Source organism: Aspergillus campestris, assembly GCF_002847485.1.
Source record: "Aspergillus campestris IBT 28561 chromosome Unknown P168scaffold_6, whole genome shotgun sequence".
Classification (NCBI taxonomy): domain Eukaryota; kingdom Fungi; phylum Ascomycota; class Eurotiomycetes; order Eurotiales; family Aspergillaceae; genus Aspergillus; species Aspergillus campestris.
In genome coordinates this window covers 1,218,929-1,238,078 of record NW_020194341.1, presented here as the reverse complement: position 1 = coordinate 1,238,078, position 19,150 = coordinate 1,218,929, and the positions used below count along the sequence as shown (strand labels likewise).

The following is a 19,150-nucleotide window of genomic DNA, read 5'->3' as shown; positions in this document are numbered from 1 at the left end:
ATGACGAGCACCGATTTTACCAGGTTGGGAAAGGCGGGGCTTTGTGAAGAGAGGCTAAACAGGGGAGCTGAATGATAACGGTTAAATGTCGTATGTGGGGCGACTGCGCCCGCTCCTGCGATCACCTTAGCTTTCTTTGCAGGGAATAATCCAGCAATCAGGAAGATTCTCTGATGAGTTTATTGTCAGATCTGGTCTTGTGGAGAGTGTCAGGCTTGACTGCATTAGGAAAGCTGATGTATTCCAAACAGACTTGATCGGGAACGTTCAATGAAAACGCTCTATATATAGGATGAGCTGTCAACCCTATACGCTAACTTATCTTACAGATAAACCAAGGTAGTAGCTAAGAAGATGAGATGAGATCATCATCTGATGATCGACTGTGAATAGTGTCAGTTATTTCTAGTTCGGGAAGGGGGATCTGTACAATAAGGCTATTTATATCATGCAGGATCACTTCAAGGCGTTCCACGAGATATTGTCATTTTGTTACTTCTTCAGGTATAGTCGGGATGCATGGTGTAATCCATGCTCCGCTGAGAGCAGTGAGTTTCAAAGTCAAAGCGTCTTGAAACCAAGGCAGTATGCAAGATCTGGAAGATAAATAGGAGCTCCCTCCCCTTCAAGCTTCCTTAATCCAGCACATCCTCACTTGCACCACCTAGATAACTACTTCAACCACTATTACTTCCATCACCACACAATTCAACAATCCAACATGCGTCTCACCAGCATTGCACTCCTCTTCGCCGCTACGACAATGGCCAAGGAGCTCCCCGGCAGTCTCTGGGACTGGTAAGACTTCAAGACATCGCCCATGAATCATGATTATCCTCGCTAACACTTCAATTAGGGAGGTTTACGGCTTCAACCGTACTTGCCCAACAGACCTAGAGAGTAAGGAATTCTACGATCATCATAGTGACAATGTTGTCATGTTCGGCGACAAGGACGAGAGCAAAAACTGTGAGGCGTGGCTCCCCCCCGCTGACTGGGATTACGACAACCACTTGCTCGTGATGAGAGGGTTTGAGGGGAATGACATGGAGCTGGAGATTTACGGGCATGGGGGCTGTGAGAAGGACACACAGATTAATAAGATCTACACGGATGGTTGCACTGTTGTCCCTTCGGATGTGAGTTTGATCTATATTCTGATGTGCTTGCTTGGAGCAGGGGCTGACATTTTTCTTTTCAGACGCCTCTCGAGTGGTTTAGCGTTCGCAAGAGAACTTAGAGGGACTCGAAGAGCTCTTAGCGCGTTAATGGGGGGCTGTTTAATCAGTTTGAGGCTTTATAGCTATCCTATATACTTTGAGTCTTTCTACAGTTTTACAATCATAGTCAAGTATTCTGTTTTTTGCTGCTTTGACAACTGCTATAATGGGTCTGTAGAATCTTGCTCGACCCTATGCGGAGGACAAGAAGATACATACCACTTCTATCTCATGAAGACTGTATCCTCGGGCACCACAGCTTAAAGTCTAGCCCCGGTTGGAGATCCCTGCCATCTCCTCAACACTCCATAGAAAGTATGAGAGCCTAGAATGACCACATGGGTTGATAACGATCAGTCATACATACGTAGGTCGGTTGCGTGATCACATTAGCCCTCGGAATGCTTAGCGGCTTGACAGGAGAATGTTTGAGACGCAAAACATTTGATTTAATATACGAATGTGCTATGTATTAAATATAAGAGGAAGAATTAGTCGGGTATAGAACTTGACCCGTCTCGCCGAAATTTTTCCTTTAACAAAACCCGTCTAGGGTTTGATTCCTTCTGTGGTCTGCACGAGGAGTCAAAAATTGAAGCGTCTTATAAGCTCCCGGTCGTGATTGCTGATTGACATGAAAATCCAGGGGGTATAAAACTCAGAAGATATTGATTCTGGGAAGGGGCAACCGGACAGAGGCAGTGTCTACCGTCAGTGCCACACAGACCTCTGCACAGAGTACATGAACAAGATGAATAAAGGCGGACTTGCCAGTTCTATAGCCCCGAGCTCTGTGGCTTCAAACTTTTGTCCAGAATAGGTGGCAAAGGAGGATGAAATCGAATTTTGGTGGGGGGATGGTAAGCGTGGAGGACTTCAAAAGGCTGGTTGAGAAATGTACTGAACTGTGGCTCTTATGGTCAGGTGCTATGATAATGTCTTCTTCAACCTTTCTACCGCCGAAATCTGCAACATGCCAAAGTTCAACGCGCCCTTGAAGTATTTAATTGAGCAGCATATATAGGATATGGCCTGATAATTTGCGCGACTCCTGAACCACCTCTCCACCTTATTAAACTGATCATCATCTCAAGATCACATAGCTCAGTTAGGGATAGCTGTCACTCTATCAAACCAAATCATCTGTTTGAGCTCAGGCTCTAGGTGTAATCCCATTCTAACAGCCACATCGTTTTCGAGCACAAATTCGACCTTGACAGGCTCATCGACCCCTCCCAAATCATCGATGAGATGCGCTATATATTGAGTTTGATGGCAGACATGGTCCAGCGTGAATGTGGAGCCAAAAGACCTGTCCATTGAATTGATGAACAAAGAATCATCCACTGTTTCAACAGTCATCTTGCGGTATCCAGGATTCCAGTAGTCGCCGACGTAGGCAACGAGCGGTAGTTTCTGGGGCTCCGAGTCCCCAATACCAGGACAAGTACTTTGTCGCAGTTTTTCATAATCCTCGCTGCTGAATGGAGGATCCCCACGTTCGATTTCGTTCCAGTCGGGGCGTTCTGGCTTAGGTACGTTGAGGACTTCATCGATTAGCTCTCGAGCCACAACGGCCGCAACTACCCCTGCCCCTTCGGAGTTTCCAAGGATGACGGCGCCGAATTTGACGTCAGGGAGGAAGAAGTGTCGGCTGCCAAATCCTGGCACGGCACCGTCGTGGCCAACTACCATGTAACCTCTGTAGAAGAAGATTTCCCAGCCGGCGGCATATGTCACAGGAGAAGTCATCGGGGCCAATCCTTCAAAGTTGGGATTTTGGAAGGTCCGTGCCTTGATGAGGCCTTTGTAGACGCTGTCAGTGATGGGACTCTCTTGGTTCATGACCGCTTTGACCCATTTGATATAGTCGTTGACGCTCGTGATAATGGATCCGGCGCCTTGACCCTCGGGGCAGTCGGGGGTTTGGAAGCCGTGGTAGATGTTTTGTTCTTCTTTATACGAGTATCCGGTTGCAATGCGGTCGCTGAAGCCCTTGGCTCGGGCAAGCTTAGGCTGGAGCGATGTCGAGTGCATATTAAGAGGACCGAAGAAATATTTCTCGAGGAAGTCGGAGAAAGAGATACCGGTTTTGCTTTCGACTAAGTGCGTCGCGACGGTATACATCATGTTACAGTACATGTATTTTGATCGAATGGGAGCGCCTACAGCCAGATTGCGCAGGTTTCTTGTAACAGATCGTGCATTGTCGGGCTCACTCGCTCGCGGGCCCAGGTAGGAAAGGTCGTGTCTGAGTCTGTCAGCGGGGGTTCGTACCATTGTGGGCGGAAGTGTCCTTACGGAGCCATGCCGGTCCGGTGGCTAAGTATGTCTTCGACAGTAACGCCTTTGGTGTGCTGCTCCTCGGACATCACGAAGTCGTCTGGAAGTAGACTCGACATGGTGGCGTCGTACTGCACCTCGGGGTACTCATCGTTGTTGTCTACCAGCAGTCCGACGGACGCAGCGGTCATGGATTTGGAGGCGGACGCGATGTCAAATAAGGTGTCTGGTGTGCAGGGAGTCGACGGGGAGAGCGAAGCGTGTCCGTATGCAACAGACGTTATTGTGTCGTTTTGGACAATTGCAATTGCCAAGCCAGGGACATGATGCTCCTTCATCAGATCCTCCACGTGGGAGGGGAACCCTGCCGAACTGAGGTGATCCATTACCATTGATATTCTCACGATGTGAGATGAAAGATAAAGTGACTCCGCTCAGCTGTTATGACCATATGGCCATATATAAGATAGACTGTGATACCTTTATTTTTTCGCGTGGTATTTCTATTTCGGGTCCCCGCCAACGCCTCGAATCCTTGCTGCCTACGTGAGTCATAACCGTCTGACCGGCGGGTAAGCTGATGGAAGCTGAACTGCATACCCCAATGTATCTAGCTCAATGCTGCAAAGATGTACGACTCGGAGTTGCCTGGTAACATAGTAATCGTATTTCTAAAATGGTCTTGATTTAGCATCTGTTGCAAAGAATTTGCGATGGTATATCTGTTCGACTCCAGGTGCCTGGCCTTGAGTTTGAACAATAATCTGTAATCTATACTCAACCATCCCTACCCATATCCACATTCAGTGATTAACAAAAAATGCGGTGAATAGATATAATGATCCACTGCATGAAATCAAGCCTTATGGAAGTTGACGCGGATGGAGAGGGGTGGCGCAGTCATCGAACTGTAGTCTGAATCAGTTACTAGTGTCATGGTGAGTCTACCTATATTGAATATCAAGCATTGACAACTCCGAATCCAAGAAAACCGGGAAGGCTGGAAACTCTGAACGGGAGAACTTAGCTGACTCAATAGCATTTACTTTATACTATTCTGATCCCCTACTCTATAAAGTCTACTAAGGCAACGGCGAGTCATCTACTCACTGCGTATTGTCAATTCACGGAGCTGGACTCAGGTCACGAAAATGTCCAAATTATCTTACAATAGCACCCGCAGCACTGGATATCAAATCTAGTGGAAGGTGCCATGGTATCATTACATAGAAAGTCTATATTCTGCGAGTTTCGGGGGACAATAGCCCTGATATTGAGTCATGATGCAGTAACACTGAACAAGGCCGGTGCGCATTGTTGCAATCTATAGCACAAGTTAGTTACCATTGTCAACCGGGGAAATAGTCGACCCTATTGTCGGCGCAGTAGTGTTAACCGGCGAGGTCCCGGGACTCTGTTCCGCTCATGAAGCTTATAACCACCTACCAAGGTTTTGTCTCGCTTCTCTTCATTTCTCGTCCTATCCCATTCAAACGTCCCGTCTATAGCTACGCTAACATCTTGTTCCCTGACAACCCTGCCGTTGGTGATCAATTTGACTAGCGCGGCCTTTCGTCACAGGTTGCACAGCCTCTGGGCTTCCCTGACTGATCGGAGTATGGATCGGCGTCTTCTGAGCGATAATGTTGTATCCTCGGAGTTTCTCACCGATAACAATATTACTCTAATTCCCGATCCCTTCTACCTCAGCGGAGAACTTGAACAAGAACCCGCCCGTTCTTTTCCTCCTCCGCCCCCAAAACATCATCACCGAGCACCCCATCGATTTTGATGACGATTTTTTCACGCGTCCAACGGAGGCAGGTGTCCCTGAAGATGACCCCTCGCCTGCGACTCAGGTGAAGAAGATTTTGGATGACGAGGGGATCTTCTTTCATCGCGGAGTATCTCTCTCGCAATACATTGAGGATTGGGCAATGGACGGATACCTCCGTTGCTTCCCAACTGGTTGCCCAAACCTTGCCACATTCTGCGGCATTCAAGGCGTTGGGTATGTTAAATTTCTTTCAACAGGCGAGCCCGCTCTTGGCTGTTCTGACTCCTTTCTGACATGCGCGTTTAGAACCCCGCATGCGTTGAACGCGGAAACGCGCGGGTTCCAGAGGTACCGCGGATTCTTCAACATCAGATGGGAAACGCGCATCTATGAGTACGGCAAGAAGAATCCCAATGGCGGTACTTTTTATCCTCACCTGATTCTGCTAGGCGCGCAGGCTTGCAATGGCCACGCGGACACGATAAGTATGGGTGAGCTTACATTCCATTGTCACGGCCATGCGCTGCCGAGCGTATCAGCCGGCTACATTCGACGAAGACGCTATACTGGTGGGCGACGCGGAGCAGTCGCAAAACGGTGAGCCTGAGCCGGATTGCGAAGACAAATTGGCGTTTAAGGACGAGAAGAGGTTTCCGGTATGTTGCGATCTGTTTTTCAAACCTGAGAGTTCTGCGGCCTGTCTACCTGTCACTTACGGTCACGGATCTGTACTGACTTGATCATCTTGCTGGGCTAGGTTATGATGGTCTCTCTCGTCGGGCCCCAGCATGTCAGGGCTCTTTATGCTTGCATGGATGCCAAAAGATTGAGCCAACCAACGAAATTATTATGCGTAACAGCGCCGGCATCCTTCTCAGTCACCCGTTGGTGGAGAGAAATTAAAAACAGGCTTAGGCGGGCCACGGGTAAGGGCTTGAAGCATTACAGGAACACTTAGTAGTTTGCGGTATCATTTCCTGTAAACAGTGCTAGTCTAAATGCACATTTGAGACGGAGAAGAGCCATACTTGGTGAATACAAGCTTTTTGTGGAGAATTTCTCCCAGACCACATCTACATTCAAACAGCGTCGGCCCTCTCCAACACCATTTTCCATTCCATAGTGTCCCTTTTTATGGTAAGTAGAGACCGGATGTCTATTCCTAACGATTTCACACGAAGTATGTTTAGACATTGGAATGGTCTTCGACTGTTGTTGTACAATTAAGGTTGGTATCCACCCACCTCATCAATTTCAATCGCACCTATTAGACTTGAAGCTATTCCCAACCACACAATCCTCCATTATATCAAGTAAACTAGGTTATTAGGCTCATTATTACGATATCTTATGCTAGTATGATCCTAAATATTCTACTTGATTATACTAGTGAAGCATGTTTTAAAGGATCTAAAGTTTTCAGAGTAGCTGGTTATAATTCATGAATTCATACAAGACATATGCCGCATAGCTAGAATAAAGGAGGTTATGAAAGACCCCCCCCTTACCTCAAAGAGGGGCCAAGCATAGCTATTATGTAGTCGAAGCATTTCAGGACCTTATCTGAATTATAAGACTCAATTCGTGAGGGGGCAACTGACTTATACTAAAGGTCTATACGCTATAGACAAGGGGCTGACTAGGTAAGAAGGACATGATGATATCTTGACGGTGAGGCAAGGGTACGGTATAGATTGGTACGAAACTAATCCTTGGAGACTAACTAACACACGGGGGTGAGCTTTGCCCCTTTTATTTGTCTCGCTATCTTGACTGAGAAGCAGCTTGTGTGATCTCACGTGTAGAGTTCGACAAAAAGGGAATGATTCAAAACCATGGGTCGAGCCAAAACTTTAACTCCATTGTAATATTATAGATACCTAAATATAACGAGCGACTATGGAGTGATAAACCAATTGAATCAACCAAACTCAAATAAATTCGTGGGAAAGCCTCATTTCTTCGTGCAAAAACTGTTGCCTCAGGATTGCATACCACCATCATATGTCTCTTTTCCCTAGAATATGATCCCGCCATTACAGCGGAACAATTACAAGGCTTTCCAGCCCGCCATTGTAGGCTGTACCGATTTACCAGTAAAGAAACTCCTTGTTTTCAGATTCGGCGTTTGGGGTCTCGCCGGGGCGAACAGCATTGTTTGAGGGCCACTCCGGGTGGTTCTCCCCACGACGCCAGTACATAAACTCCTTGTTTTCGGATTCGGCATTTGGGGTCTCGCCGGGGCGAACAGCATTGTTCGAGGGCCACTCTGGGTGGTTCTCCCCACGACGCCAGTAGAGGAACTCCTTGTTTTCAGATTCGGCATTTGGGGTCTCGCCGGGACGGACAGCATTGTTCGAGGGCCACTCTGGGTGGTTCTCTCCACGACGCCAGTAGAGGAACTCCTTGTTTTCAGATTCGGCATTTGGGGTCTCGCCGGGGCGAACAGCATTGTTTGAGGGCCACTCCGGGTGGTTCTCCCCACGACGCCAGTACATAAACTCCTTGTTTTCGGATTCGGCATTTGGGGTCTCGCCGGGGCGAACAGCATTGTTCGAGGGCCACTCTGGGTGGTTCTCCCCACGACGCCAGTACATAAACTCCTTGTTTTCGGATTCGGCATTTGGGGTCTCGCCGGGGCGAACAGCATTGTTCGAGGGCCACTCCGGGTGGTCGGTCGTAGGAGCTGTGGAATCAGTGAATAAACAGTTTTGAAGAAAAGATTTCAAAAGGCAAAATACATACCAGCGAGAACCATCAACGGCAGAGTAGCGGATAGGAAAGCAAAGACCTTCATATTGACGACTGCAAGGAATCTCGGGGAAGGTTGAACGTTTACGAATTGGGAGAAAGAAGAGGTTGTCAAGGTAGATTTCAGTGAACAAGTTTGATGTTAGTAGGTGTAACTGCTTGATTTACAAGGTAGTCTTGTCTACTCCTAAGGGGTATGGGGGTGGTTATGTAGACATACTTGGGGTTCTATAGTACGGGTAGGGTAGATTACTGAATCTTCTTAGTCACAATGGCATCCGGAACACTCATTACTAGTCCTGGCTTTGCGTCATAGTTTGTGCCTACCTTGCACCGATTCTTATCTTCCCTTGCTTATATCAAGCTCATAATCTTCTGTTGCTAGTCGGTGTAGGCACAAGTAGCGCTCGCTATCGGCAAGGGGATTGGCTTCAGTGCGCCGTGTCCACAGATGGTGTGGTTCCACGATAGTGGAATGTTCCAGGCAAGGATTGAATCTCTTTGTTCTCAACTTACAGTGTACTCACACACATGAATGTGCTGTAGCCTATCAATCCTGGAGATTGGAAGGGCTGATGACCCTTCCCAAGCTTATCTAATAAATGGGGTAAATGCCAGGGATATTGGTCATATCAAGCCCGACCAAAATGCCATTCGTGGTGCAGTGTCTAAGAGTCAATGGACAATGGTATGACCATGATATCAAGAAAAAACTGTTCATTATGTTCCGAAGATGTCGATCGTGCTGTGTGGCTTGCATATCATGAGCCGGGATACCAGGAGCAAGGGGGTTCTTCCGCCTTACACAAGAGGGTGTATGTCTATTCGCGTCACAAACACATTCTAGACGCTTGTGTGTATGATTATCACGAGCAGCCTACAAGGGCCCGTTGCACAGACCGCTGCCCACATCCCTAGTTCGGGGCGTGCGAACAGGTGGACACTGAGATGGTTCAAGGCTTAGAAATACCACAGCTGCAGCGAGACGATCTTAAATAAGGGGTGCGGGGGCCTCTATGAGCAGCTTTGGGAGACAACAGCGAGATATTACGTACTTTAGCGACGTGAAGTTGAGATAAACATGTCGATCTTACAATTTTTGAGTGTCGATAGGTAGTACAAGAGACCGTGGATATAAGGCTCCCATAGGGATGCTGTCGGTGAGGTTATCCCTGTAATCTTCAAATAATGAGTCCTTGCTTTGGGTGGGGAGATCGGGCTTATAGCCGAGCGATGCCACAGATCAACAGAGTAGGTGGCACTCACGGCTGGCTGCAGGTGTATGCGCTTGCCATCCCCAGTATAGTTAGCCCACGTCCCTATTAGCTGGTGACCAATAAAATGCTCGAGCTCTTATCCTCGATCTACATGTACTCCCTCACTTTGTGAATGGATGTAGGTATCCTGTATAGTCAAGCTGCCTAGCATACCAAGGCCTGCCAGACGGTCAAGAATGCGGCATTTGTCGGTAGGGATTGAATCTCAAAACTGCCAATATATACTGCTCAATGTGCAGATTGTCGGTGAACTGCTAAAGGTAAGGTGCGCGCAGAAATCGTGACAGTAGGGTTCAACCATGTTGACAGACGCGTATCACCGGCAACGCCAACACCAATAAGCAGTCATTTGGTTTTCAAGGCCACTGACCAGCTCGTGCAGCCGTCGCAATGTGGAGTCGCGGGATACTAAGTACAACAATTAGTGACAATGCGAGGGACACACCCCCCTAGTTTAGTTCTCTAATCAACCCTGCCAACACCGTCTCCTCGGCAAATGGAAGACATACCTGAATGCATCATGACGTGGAAAGTTTCCCTATTATGTCTCAACATAAGGTAGGACGACATAGACCACCCAGCTCTTCTAGGCTTGTTCTCCTTCTTTGGTTCTATATCTCTCGATCTCTGGGATGGCCAGAGTCCAATTCTGACCTTGTGCACCTTCCAGAGACACCCCAAGGACCCCTGAATGTGTACTCGATTGACGAGATCATGGCCACCAAAAATACTGGAGAATCAAAATATTCCCTGCTGCATTCCGTTGAGTGACCCTTCCACGTCGTTCAATAGGAAATTCTAATACGTGGGTTATGTAGGACTCTGACGATGCGACTGAGACTCCCCATGTTCATAACCGAGGATATAACCGTCATATAAGATGGACATTTCTAACGACCAATATTGTTGTGTTCTTCATATCCCTCGCAATATTATTACATGCCTACACAATTACCCACCGACCGTTGACTGCAAACGCAGTGTTCAAAGATGTCAATGCCTACTGTATGCTCCTTCACATTCATACCTGTGTTAGATGACTTACTTTTGATTTGCCAACAGCGCCCATACTAGCCCGTATGGAGCTTCCACTACACAAATACACGGTGGATGGCTATCTATTTGACGTGACACACGACCTTCTTCGTGCGGAACCCAATCCGGAATCCAACGCTGAATGGGATCGTATATCACGGCTTGGGCCTATGGTGATGACCCGTGAGGAAGTCATCAAGATGAATAAAAACCCGGAAAAGGTGGTCAAACTCCCAGAAGACTGGGGTAAGCTGCTTCCCGACTACCTACCATTCTCCAAATTTTTCTGGCTACAAGCTAACACCCGTCATCCGACCCAGGATACGGCGACGACGCCTATATATGGCAAACGGAAATGCAGCACAACATCCACTGCTTGAACTTCGTCCGCCAATACGCGTATTTCGACCAATTTTACGGCAAAACATATAAACGGTTCGAGGATACCCCCAAGCTGGACCGTATCCACCTGTCCCACTGCCTCTATGTCCTTGTACAAGATCTCCGGTGCCAACCTTCGTACAATGGACTGACGTTCAACTGGATGGACGGCTGGAATATCCCTGCTACAGACTTCACGCCTGAAAGACAGTGTATATTCCACGAGCAGTGGCTGCAATGGCAGAATGAGAACAGGGTTAACTCCACCGGGAAACGGCTTCCTCGACCAACTGACCCGGGGAAATTCATGCATGGACCACTGGGAATGGAGGAGCTCTGGGAGGATGAGCTTTAAGAGCTGACTTCATTGTGGTTGTGTTTCTGAGTTGTAATAGACACCTGTTCTCTCCGATTTTTTGAGGATTTAATTGCAGGTGGAAATTGACAACTTGGAGCTAATGTATGCTCGGGCCAAATTGCATCACGGATACAGTATATGTTGGATTCACGTGGAGGGGAAAGTACACGCCAATTGTTCACAGAATTCACTGTTTAATGACCCCTGCGCTTCTGATGCTGGTGCGGGGCTAGTTGCAGGTCGAAGCGTAAATATAGCTCGGCAGAGCTACCCATCTCGTAACCAGTGAAGAGCTAACTTACTTGGATAAAACTCCTCGAGGGGAACATAACGGGCTCATTTTGGTGACATCTGCAATCCTTTCTGACAACTAAATCCTCTCCTTCAACCGCATCTCGACCTATCCGTGGATTCTCCCGACCAACAACCTATGACGACCATGACGTCGAAACAACCACACGTGACGGTTGCGCCAGGGGACCACCAAGGATACATGGAATATGCCCTTCAACAAGCTCGCCTTTCCGCTCCAGCGTCCACAAAATTCTGCGTCGGCGCGGTGCTGGTCGATGGGGACAGCGGTGAAATCCTATCAACCGGATATTCCCTGGAATTTCCAGGCGATAGACCCGGGGATCCGGAGAATACCCACGCGGAACACTGTTGCTTCATCAAAGTAGCCGAGGCTCACCACGTGCCCGAAGAGAAGATTGGGGCGGTTCTACCGAAGAACACGGTTCTCTATACCACCATGGAGCCCTGCAATGAGAGGCTCAGCGGGAATCGAACCTGTGTGGAAAGGATTGTAGCGCTTGCAGGCGCCATCAAAGCGGTCTATGTCGGAATTAGTGAACCGGACACTTTTATTCGCCAAAACACTGGTAGGAAAAGACTGGAGGATGTAGGCATCGTGGTGAGGGTCGTGGAAGGGATGGAGGACCGCATCGTTGAGGTATCGACTGCGGGGCACAAAAAGAACACCCGCCACTGAAAAATCTTAAGAGCATTCCCAGCGGCTTTGGTTCACAGAATGTGCTATTGTTCTTGTTGCTGAGAAACAAGGATGAATACCTTGAGTCGTATAGTTTAGGAACATCGTGCGGGAGGCTTGCGGCGCTGATGAACTATTGAAGGCCACCAACAGTGCCGGGTACCCTTTCGATTTTCTAGAGTGCCCAGCTGGATGGCCGCTTCGTTAAACGACATACAATCTCAATATAACGAAAACTTGCTCTGCCAACGTGCAAGCTGCGCCTCTCTGGAACTCGGTACTTCCATTAGGGCTATTCAAGCGGTAAAGAAGATTCTACCTAAACATCTTGTCATAATCTAGATTCATGAGAACAACCAATTCTCTGGGAGCGTGTTGGATTGCGGCAATGTTCTGCTTTCTAGACAGATTCCAATGACCGAAGTTCACGTTGTCTAGACACTTACTTCGTGCATTTTCATTTGATAGTCGATTCTCTGGCGTATCTCATTAGTAGACTAACCATGGATGGGACCTCACCGGTTCATGAGGCCGGGGATTTGCAATACCTAACGTATTTGCGCCATCCACCCACCTCCCACCTAGCTGCCACAAATGTTTTTCCAATAGATTAGGATCTCGGGGGTCCATCCTGGCTCAGCCAGTCACCTTTCTACCTCAAGTTTCGGGTATTAGTGGTCAATTGTCTACAAGTGTCTCAGGCTTAGCTTCGGCGGCTAACCGCCAGGTCAGTTCAATGACACTGACAATTGACTGTTGACCATAATGTGATTATCACTGAAAGCATCGATAACCGCTTATTCAACGTTGACGACTATTCAATGACTCACCCGAGATACAATTCCAATGGAAGATCGTGGTACATCTGGTAGTCTAACTCAACGGTTTTGTCGAGGGTTTTGGGGTTTGCCGGTTGCTGAAGGGTGAATTAATGAGCCCAGAGAGTAGTAACTGTGCTGGCGACACTGAGACGGGAATTTGATGATTTGCTTTCTATGGAGTTTTCTGGTAAAGGCCAAACAAAAACTCCAATGCCGTAGGTAAGAATTAAATGAGGGAAACAAGGAAACTATGCATATTGAGGAATAGTTATGCGCTGGCTAGACAGCATGTTCTTCTCCCAATCTGAAGTTGCCAGGGGTAGGAAATGCTGCCGATAACTTATATTTTGTATGGGTTCTTATTGATCAGGCATGTCAGCGGCTAAACTATAAGAGTCTGTGGTTAGCATGACCTCGTATCCCCTTCTTTGTCTGCCAGCGATACGCCGTGGTTCAGGTGCAGTTCCAGCCCTAATTAGGCATGTGGGATGTCCACCTAGGTTAGGATCTAGCTGCAGGGCGCACGGTACGGCCCTTGCCACCAATAATCATCCAAGCTAAGGGCTGACAGCTGTTTGTGGCTCAGTCTAGGTAGTTTTTTGTGGCTCAGAACGATCTGCCACTAAGTCTGAACCATGATCAGCTTTATTTCCTCCCTAAAAGCACCTGTGTGAAATCCCATTACGAGGAACCCTACTTAGCTCCTACTAGATCCTGGTGAATGCCACTCGATGCTGAACGACCTACTGGCGCGACCAGGTTTTCTTCTAGCGGACTTCAGTGCGTCTGACTAGAGAAATCTAGTCAAACAGTGCACTCTACTACACTTTCTGATCAACGGGTTACTAGCACGCTAAGACGAAAGTGTAATAGCAACAGACCAGCATTTGGTTGCCAACTTGCCACAGCCTGAACGACAGCTTATCATCTGTAGACCCGCAACTTCAGCACAAAAACATTCAATTTTACTCCCTCGTTGCAACCAGACAACCATCACACTTCTTGTCCCAGTCTGAATCGCGGTCACTTATACTACTATCTGACTTTTCTACGCACTTTTCTACGCAATCTACAAGGTTTTATACACGATCACTGCAGCTAACAAACTCATTATGATGAGTAGAGACGTATCGCACCTAGTGGGCGGATTTTTTATTATTTATGCTTTTCTTCCAAGTAGCCCAGTGAACAGCTGTTGGATCTATTCACTATTCTAGTAAAGTAAATTAGGCAGAAGTATGCCCTGGGCTAGAGATGTCAGCTCGTCCTTCCCAGAAAGTGTAGTGCCCGGAGTATGTATTCTTCAAGGAACAATCATGCAAGACGTTATTCAACTCAGCGATGGCTGTTTAAATCTAAAGGCTAGAACACAAGGCTCATGTAACGGTAAACTTTGAAAATAACATTATGTATATAAAAATACCATGACACCCGCCATATGCGACATGTCAATCATGACAACTAGTAATTATTAGACCGGGTTCCAACCGGATGTTCAATATATATACAGAAAAATATGCATGTACTGTGATGGGCGGCGATCCATCGACAGATTTTTTTACACGGGTATCGATCTCTTTGTACCCGATGGGCGGGGCGGAGAATTCTCTACTCCCCCTTTGGCTTTTGAATGGGGTTGCCCTGCTCGTCGACGAGCCCCTTCGCGTGCATCACCTTCAGAGCATCGTGGAGCGGATCCAGCTCCGGCTGCGGGGCGCGGTGCGAGCCGAAGTAGGTGTCGGCCCAGGTGAAGTATTGTCCGTAGTTGACGGTGAAGTACATGTGGTGGAGGGTGTGATGCGCGGGGCTGTTGAGGAATTTTTCCGTCCAGTGGCCGGAGATCATGTCGCCGTCGTGGATCAGGATGGTCCAGATCTGGACCGCGCCGAAGAGGATCATGTACAGGTGGCGCTGCATGGGGCACATGAAGACGAAGATGCTTTGGAGGGTTAGTAAATATGGCCGTGGAACCCTCGAGGGATTGGGGACTCACTGGTATGGCAGAGACTGCACGTACCCATCCAGCGGATGGAACGCTAAGGCAGCCCACGGCGTGGGAACTATGAAATTGTCAGCATTGGAACCAGCCAGGACATAGGAATTTTGTAAGACGGACCGATCCATTTGTGGTGCGGCTTGTGAATGTACTTGTACACGCTGGGGTGATGCTCGAGGCGATGAATCCAGTAGATGGCAATATCGTTGAAAGCCATGTACAACGCGGCCGAGACCAACAGCCAGGGCCAGCCATAGTCGCTCACCGACCCGTACAGCAAACTTTTCCCTCGGACCTCAGCCAAGAACCAGGGCAGAGTCAGAATGTTGATAACAGGAACGGCGGACATCGACGATACGATCTCTTGGCGAATTTGATTGGGCAAGAAGCGCGGATGGTACTCGAGGCGTCGGTCAAATATGCAGTAGTAGGAAAGTGCGCTGAAGAAGAAGTAAAGGGATGTTGCGCCGAGCTGCGTGAGGAGCAGCAACGAGGTTATCTGCCGATAAATATTGTCGCGCGGCCATCGCGACGTCGCGTCCGCGAGGGAGGGGTCGGAGGGCAGCAACCAGGCATAGGCCTTGTCCAGGACGAGGGGATCGAGGAACTCGAGAGCGACATCCATTGGCGATGATGGGCTGCAATTCAATTGAGCGACGATAACAGTAGAATTCCACAAGGATGGTGCGCCGTTAGAGTGGAAGGTATTAAGGGGCGATAACTGCGCCGGACTATCTGATAGTCCGGTCCCGTGCCCATTTGGCGCCACTATTTCAGGGCACTTCCGATCCGGTTCGTGCAGGAAAACAGAGTGGAGATTATGGAGATTTTGCGTCCAGGGGTAATTAACTAGGTGATATCTAGAACGCTTCGGTGCGCTCCAAATTGGGGCCTGAGGCAAACAGAAAAGTCTAACCCAACCAAAAGAAAACATTGTACATGTTGGGATGGCAATCAAAGGTATCAAGCCCGACTAAAATGCTATTTGGTATTTTGGTGCAGTAGCTGAAAATATACAAAATAATTAACAACAAATAAACAAATGCAAAGAAATCAAAACAAAACAGAAAAAAATATATATCAGTATTAGTATGGTCCTATAGGCTCCAAGATAGTTAATCTAAGTAACCATAATATTTATATAACCAACCCCGAACTCACCCTTCCACATGTTGACACCCCAATCTATCAAACAGTCCATTCAAGCCATCCGTATCGTAGCATATCGCACGCATCAAGCCTAGTTCTTCTTCTTACCGCACTTCGCCAAACATTTCTCAACCTCGATGGCCGCACTCTTAGGAATTGCCTTCCTCACTTTCTCAATGTCCTCCCCAGCAATGCTCTGCCCAAGATTGCCAGCAATAATATCATCGCCGAGCGCAAATGCCTGCTGTGCAACCAGGCCCACCGAGAATTCCTCGTTATTGAACGCTGCGACAAAATTGGTAGTGTCACAGTCGGGGTTCACCTGCGTGTGGAACGAACCGGCCGGGAAGACGGTCACCATGCCGGGCTTCAGCTCGGCGCGGATAACGCGTTGATTTCCCTTGGAGTCGACAACAGCCTCGGGTACCATTTCGGTTAGGACGCGTCCCTTGGTGACGGTCAGGAGCTCGGTGGCGCGAGGGTGCAGGTGGAGGAAGGACATGCTGCATCCTGTTTATATGCATTAGTGCTTGTCAAGGTGTAGGATGATATTGTTTTCAACGTACCTGGAAGATCACCGACGCTGAAGGAGGCACCGACACCGACTAGAGCGGGAAAGTTCTGGGTGGAGGCAACGGGCTCTTTCTCTGAGAACTTGAAGACGAAGTCCTCGTCTTTGGGCAAGAGATTGTAACGTTCGGTCGCACTAAGCAGTCAGATATCCTGCTATGAAGCGGACATAATTAGAGGCTTACCTGTCTGCGAGACGGAGTTTAGCCGTCAAGCTGAGTTCTGATGTTGAGCTCTTGGTGATCGGCTGAGGTGCGGCCGTTGCTGGCAGGGCGACGGCGACCATCACCGCGAACAGAGAGTGTAGGGAAGTTTCGAGAAGCATGATGGCTATTGAAGTTAAGTTACAAAAGGTTTCTTGTGCGAGACTTTGAAAGTAGTTAGGGATGTCGATGTGTTGCTTTGCTTTTGCCGTTGTTGAATACTGATGAGTGAAGAGGGCGGCCCTTCGAGGCCCTTATATATCTTCTGACTTTTTCATCTTTGTATTTGAGCAACCCCATTCCGACGCTACCTGGCAGAAATAGAATGAGGTATTCCAAATCAAATCCTCAACCCGATCATTCTGCTCAGCCGCAATGGGGCCTGACAAGCAGCTTACACGACGGCGAGCATGAACTGCCCGAGCATGACACCACAGAGTACGTAGATCAGGAAGTGGATATCTTTAGGGCATCATATTGGTTGGCGTGGCGGACTTTGGCGTATTGGTAATACGACGCGCCTCTTGGCGGCTAGTTCAGCCCTATGAGCCACCCTGCCACAGCGTATCTCCAGTAACCAATGCAATGTTAGGCTACTCCCCGAGTACGACATTCATGCCTTATGGTATGTAGGAATGGACCCGAGTATCCTCACTTTTGCGATGTATGACTTCGCATGACAAATTCAAAATAGGACATGACGTGAGCACGTTCGACGCACCAGGAGACCACTCGAGTATAAAAGCTACGGGCAATGATGGGTCATTCCAATTTCCAGATCACCAAAGACTTCAAAGTCTACAGAAGACTGACTTTATCCTTTGACAATCGTCATCACTATAACGATGATTTCATACCCGCAAATGTTTGCTTTACTCCTCGGAGTCCCGTTGGTTGCAAGCCAAGCAGGAACACATTCAACGGGATGGAATTCGAGTTTCGAGCTCAGCCCCGAGCAAGTCACGTTGGCCAGCCTGACAGACGATCTGGCAGCTGCTATCAACACCATTACCAAATTCGACCACTCCCAGCTTGCAAACGGTGGGGCACATGAGGATGACTTTTACAACGTCCAGAACCTCCCCAAGGACAAATGGCCCACCGAGCCTGGAAAGACAGTCAAACTTCAAGAGCTCACGGACCCAAAACCATTTACCATTCCCGCGAAGACAGCTTTGTCCCGCATTGCATATAGCACGACCAACATCAACGGGACTGTGATCCCTGCTTCCGCCTACATCCTATGGCCGTATCAACCCAAAGGCCTTCACGCCAAAAAACACAAAACTTCTGAGTCATCCGCCCCCGTTGTGCTCTGGACACATGGAACTTCAGGCTTCTATGCCGATGGGGCTCCCTCCGTACACCGCGGCCTGTTCTACTCCGAAATCGTCCCATATGCGTTGGCCGAAGCCGGATACGCTGTGATTGCGCCAGACTATGCCGGGCTTGGCATAGACAAGTCCTGGGACGGGAGCCACATCCCACACCAGTATTTTGTTCGCGAAGCCGGCGCTCACGATGCTCTGAACGCTCTAAGAGCGGCTCAGGAGTCGTTCCCGAAGCGTCTGTCGCAGGAATATGTCGTCATGGGCCACAGCCAGGGCGGTGCGGTTGCTTGGGGCCTGTCTGAAATTCTGGGTCGCAAAGATCCCAAGTTCAGAGATGTTGCGAAGGGCTACCGTGGTGCTGTTCTCGCTGCCCCGCCAACAGACGCTTTCTCAGCCAACTCTCCGGCCTTTCTCGCGTGGATTGCCAAAGACTTAACTCGGATTTACCGGTCTTTCAAGCTCAGCGACTGGTTCACTCCGCTTGGTGTCAGCAGGATCGAGCTTTTTAACCAGATCGAAGGATCCCAGATGGTTAGTTTTGCCATGCTCGGCGATGAGAAAACAATGCTCAAGCCAGGTTGGAATGACACCTGGTATGTTCCAGCGTTTGAGCGATTATCCAACCCCGGAAGCCGGCCATTCCAAGGACCGATCCTTGTCGTCCAGGGAACTGAAGATCCAACCGTGCTCTACAACACGACAAAGTCTACCGCAAAAGCGACGGTGGAAAAGTACCCTGGTGACCTGGAACTGTTGGCTGTCTCCGGGGCAAACCATTTCGCTGCCATAAGCGCGGCGAAGCAGACCTGGTTGCAGTGGATCGAGGATCGCTTTGAGAACAGACCTGTGGCTAAGCGTGGTTACGTTGAGTCTCAGTTGGACAGCTTTTTGCCTCTGAAAAATTATCAGGTTGCTCCGAACTCTTTTGCGCAGTGGGCTGGGAAGCCGGAGTGGTATTATGAGGTGCTGACTGCGTTTTGAGCGCGGACTGCAAGGGAGGGTAGCGA

General features: G+C 48.7%; 9 protein-coding genes across 9 annotated transcripts; 5 read left to right on the top strand and 4 right to left on the bottom strand.

Annotated features, from left to right (window-relative positions):
- Window positions 1–721: 721 nt before the first annotated feature.
- On the top strand, window positions 722–1,455 carry P168DRAFT_282018 (uncharacterized protein; the record flags this gene model as incomplete). The annotated part of the gene is made up of 3 exons (XM_024835963.1): window positions 722–798; window positions 857–1,139; window positions 1,399–1,455. 3 exons carry the CDS (start codon window positions 722–724, stop codon window positions 1,453–1,455), a joined length of 417 nt encoding a protein of 138 aa, XP_024692981.1.
- Window positions 1,456–2,053: 598 nt separating this feature from the next.
- On the bottom strand, window positions 2,054–3,942 carry P168DRAFT_269274 (beta-lactamase family protein). The gene is made up of 2 exons (XM_024835128.1): window positions 3,522–3,942; window positions 2,054–3,471 (listed from the first exon to the last, which is right to left on the bottom strand). The coding sequence occupies exons 1-2, from the start codon at window positions 3,893–3,895 to the stop codon at window positions 2,325–2,327; spliced, it is 1,521 nt and encodes a 506-aa protein (XP_024692980.1). The 5' UTR covers window positions 3,896–3,942; the 3' UTR covers window positions 2,054–2,324.
- A 190-nt stretch (window positions 3,943–4,132) lies between these two features.
- Window positions 4,133–6,322, top strand: P168DRAFT_327343 (uncharacterized protein; the record flags this gene model as incomplete). Its single annotated transcript, XM_024841229.1, has 5 exons — window positions 4,133–4,154; window positions 5,214–5,514; window positions 5,587–5,699; window positions 5,767–5,936; window positions 6,038–6,322. 5 exons carry the CDS (start codon window positions 4,133–4,135, stop codon window positions 6,236–6,238), a joined length of 807 nt encoding a protein of 268 aa, XP_024692979.1. The 3' UTR covers window positions 6,239–6,322.
- An 809-nt stretch (window positions 6,323–7,131) lies between these two features.
- Window positions 7,132–8,200, bottom strand: P168DRAFT_327342 (uncharacterized protein). The gene is made up of 2 exons (XM_024841228.1): window positions 8,026–8,200; window positions 7,132–7,966 (listed from the first exon to the last, which is right to left on the bottom strand). The coding sequence occupies exons 1-2, from the start codon at window positions 8,075–8,077 to the stop codon at window positions 7,371–7,373; spliced, it is 648 nt and encodes a 215-aa protein (XP_024692978.1). The 5' UTR covers window positions 8,078–8,200; the 3' UTR covers window positions 7,132–7,370.
- A 1,019-nt stretch (window positions 8,201–9,219) lies between these two features.
- Window positions 9,220–11,205, top strand: P168DRAFT_343875 (oxidase ustYa family protein; the record flags this gene model as incomplete). The annotated part of the gene is made up of 5 exons (XM_024841838.1): window positions 9,220–9,282; window positions 9,548–9,568; window positions 10,127–10,313; window positions 10,371–10,589; window positions 10,664–11,205. 5 exons carry the CDS (start codon window positions 9,220–9,222, stop codon window positions 11,077–11,079), a joined length of 906 nt encoding a protein of 301 aa, XP_024692977.1. The 3' UTR covers window positions 11,080–11,205.
- Window positions 11,206–11,521: 316 nt separating this feature from the next.
- On the top strand, window positions 11,522–12,073 carry P168DRAFT_282013 (putative DRAP deaminase; the record flags this gene model as incomplete). The annotated part of the gene is made up of 1 exon (XM_024835962.1): window positions 11,522–12,073. The coding sequence occupies one exon, from the start codon at window positions 11,522–11,524 to the stop codon at window positions 12,071–12,073; it is 552 nt and encodes a 183-aa protein (XP_024692976.1).
- A 2,205-nt stretch (window positions 12,074–14,278) lies between these two features.
- P168DRAFT_327341 (sterol desaturase family protein) lies at window positions 14,279–15,515 on the bottom strand (the record flags this gene model as incomplete). Its single annotated transcript, XM_024841227.1, has 3 exons — window positions 14,279–14,833; window positions 14,888–14,954; window positions 15,011–15,515. 3 exons carry the CDS (start codon window positions 15,513–15,515, stop codon window positions 14,503–14,505), a joined length of 903 nt encoding a protein of 300 aa, XP_024692975.1. The 3' UTR covers window positions 14,279–14,502.
- A 505-nt stretch (window positions 15,516–16,020) lies between these two features.
- P168DRAFT_269270 (germin family protein) lies at window positions 16,021–17,251 on the bottom strand. Its single transcript, XM_024835127.1, has 3 exons — window positions 16,795–17,251; window positions 16,606–16,745; window positions 16,021–16,549 (listed from the first exon to the last, which is right to left on the bottom strand). The coding sequence occupies exons 1-3, from the start codon at window positions 16,932–16,934 to the stop codon at window positions 16,131–16,133; spliced, it is 699 nt and encodes a 232-aa protein (XP_024692974.1). The 5' UTR covers window positions 16,935–17,251; the 3' UTR covers window positions 16,021–16,130.
- Window positions 17,252–17,675: 424 nt separating this feature from the next.
- P168DRAFT_327339 (putative secretory lipase) lies at window positions 17,676–19,124 on the top strand (the record flags this gene model as incomplete). Its single annotated transcript, XM_024841226.1, has 1 exon — window positions 17,676–19,124. One exon carries the CDS (start codon window positions 17,676–17,678, stop codon window positions 19,122–19,124), a length of 1,449 nt encoding a protein of 482 aa, XP_024692973.1.
- Between the last annotated feature and the right edge of the window lie 26 nt (window positions 19,125–19,150).

Excerpts from the sequence above, each read along its gene's own strand:
- P168DRAFT_269274 (XM_024835128.1), bottom strand. The coding sequence starts at position 3,895 with ATGGTAATGGATCACCTCAGTTCGGCAGGGTTCCCCTCCCACGTGGAG. Across the intron at positions 3,472-3,521 it reads CACCGGACCGGCATGGCTCC|ACACGACCTTTCCTACCTGG; the intron begins GTAAGGACACTT and ends TGACAGACTCAG.
- P168DRAFT_327342 (XM_024841228.1), bottom strand. The coding sequence starts at position 8,077 with ATGAAGGTCTTTGCTTTCCTATCCGCTACTCTGCCGTTGATGGTTCTC. Across the intron at positions 7,967-8,025 it reads GCCGTTGATGGTTCTCGCTG|CTCCTACGACCGACCACCCG; the intron begins GTATGTATTTTG and ends CTGATTCCACAG.
- P168DRAFT_269270 (XM_024835127.1), bottom strand. The coding sequence starts at position 16,934 with ATGCTTCTCGAAACTTCCCTACACTCTCTGTTCGCGGTGATGGTCGCC. Across the intron at positions 16,746-16,794 it reads AAACTCCGTCTCGCAGACAG|TGCGACCGAACGTTACAATC; the intron begins GTAAGCCTCTAA and ends CTGACTGCTTAG. Across the intron at positions 16,550-16,605 it reads CAGCGTCGGTGATCTTCCAG|GATGCAGCATGTCCTTCCTC; the intron begins GTACGTTGAAAA and ends GCATATAAACAG.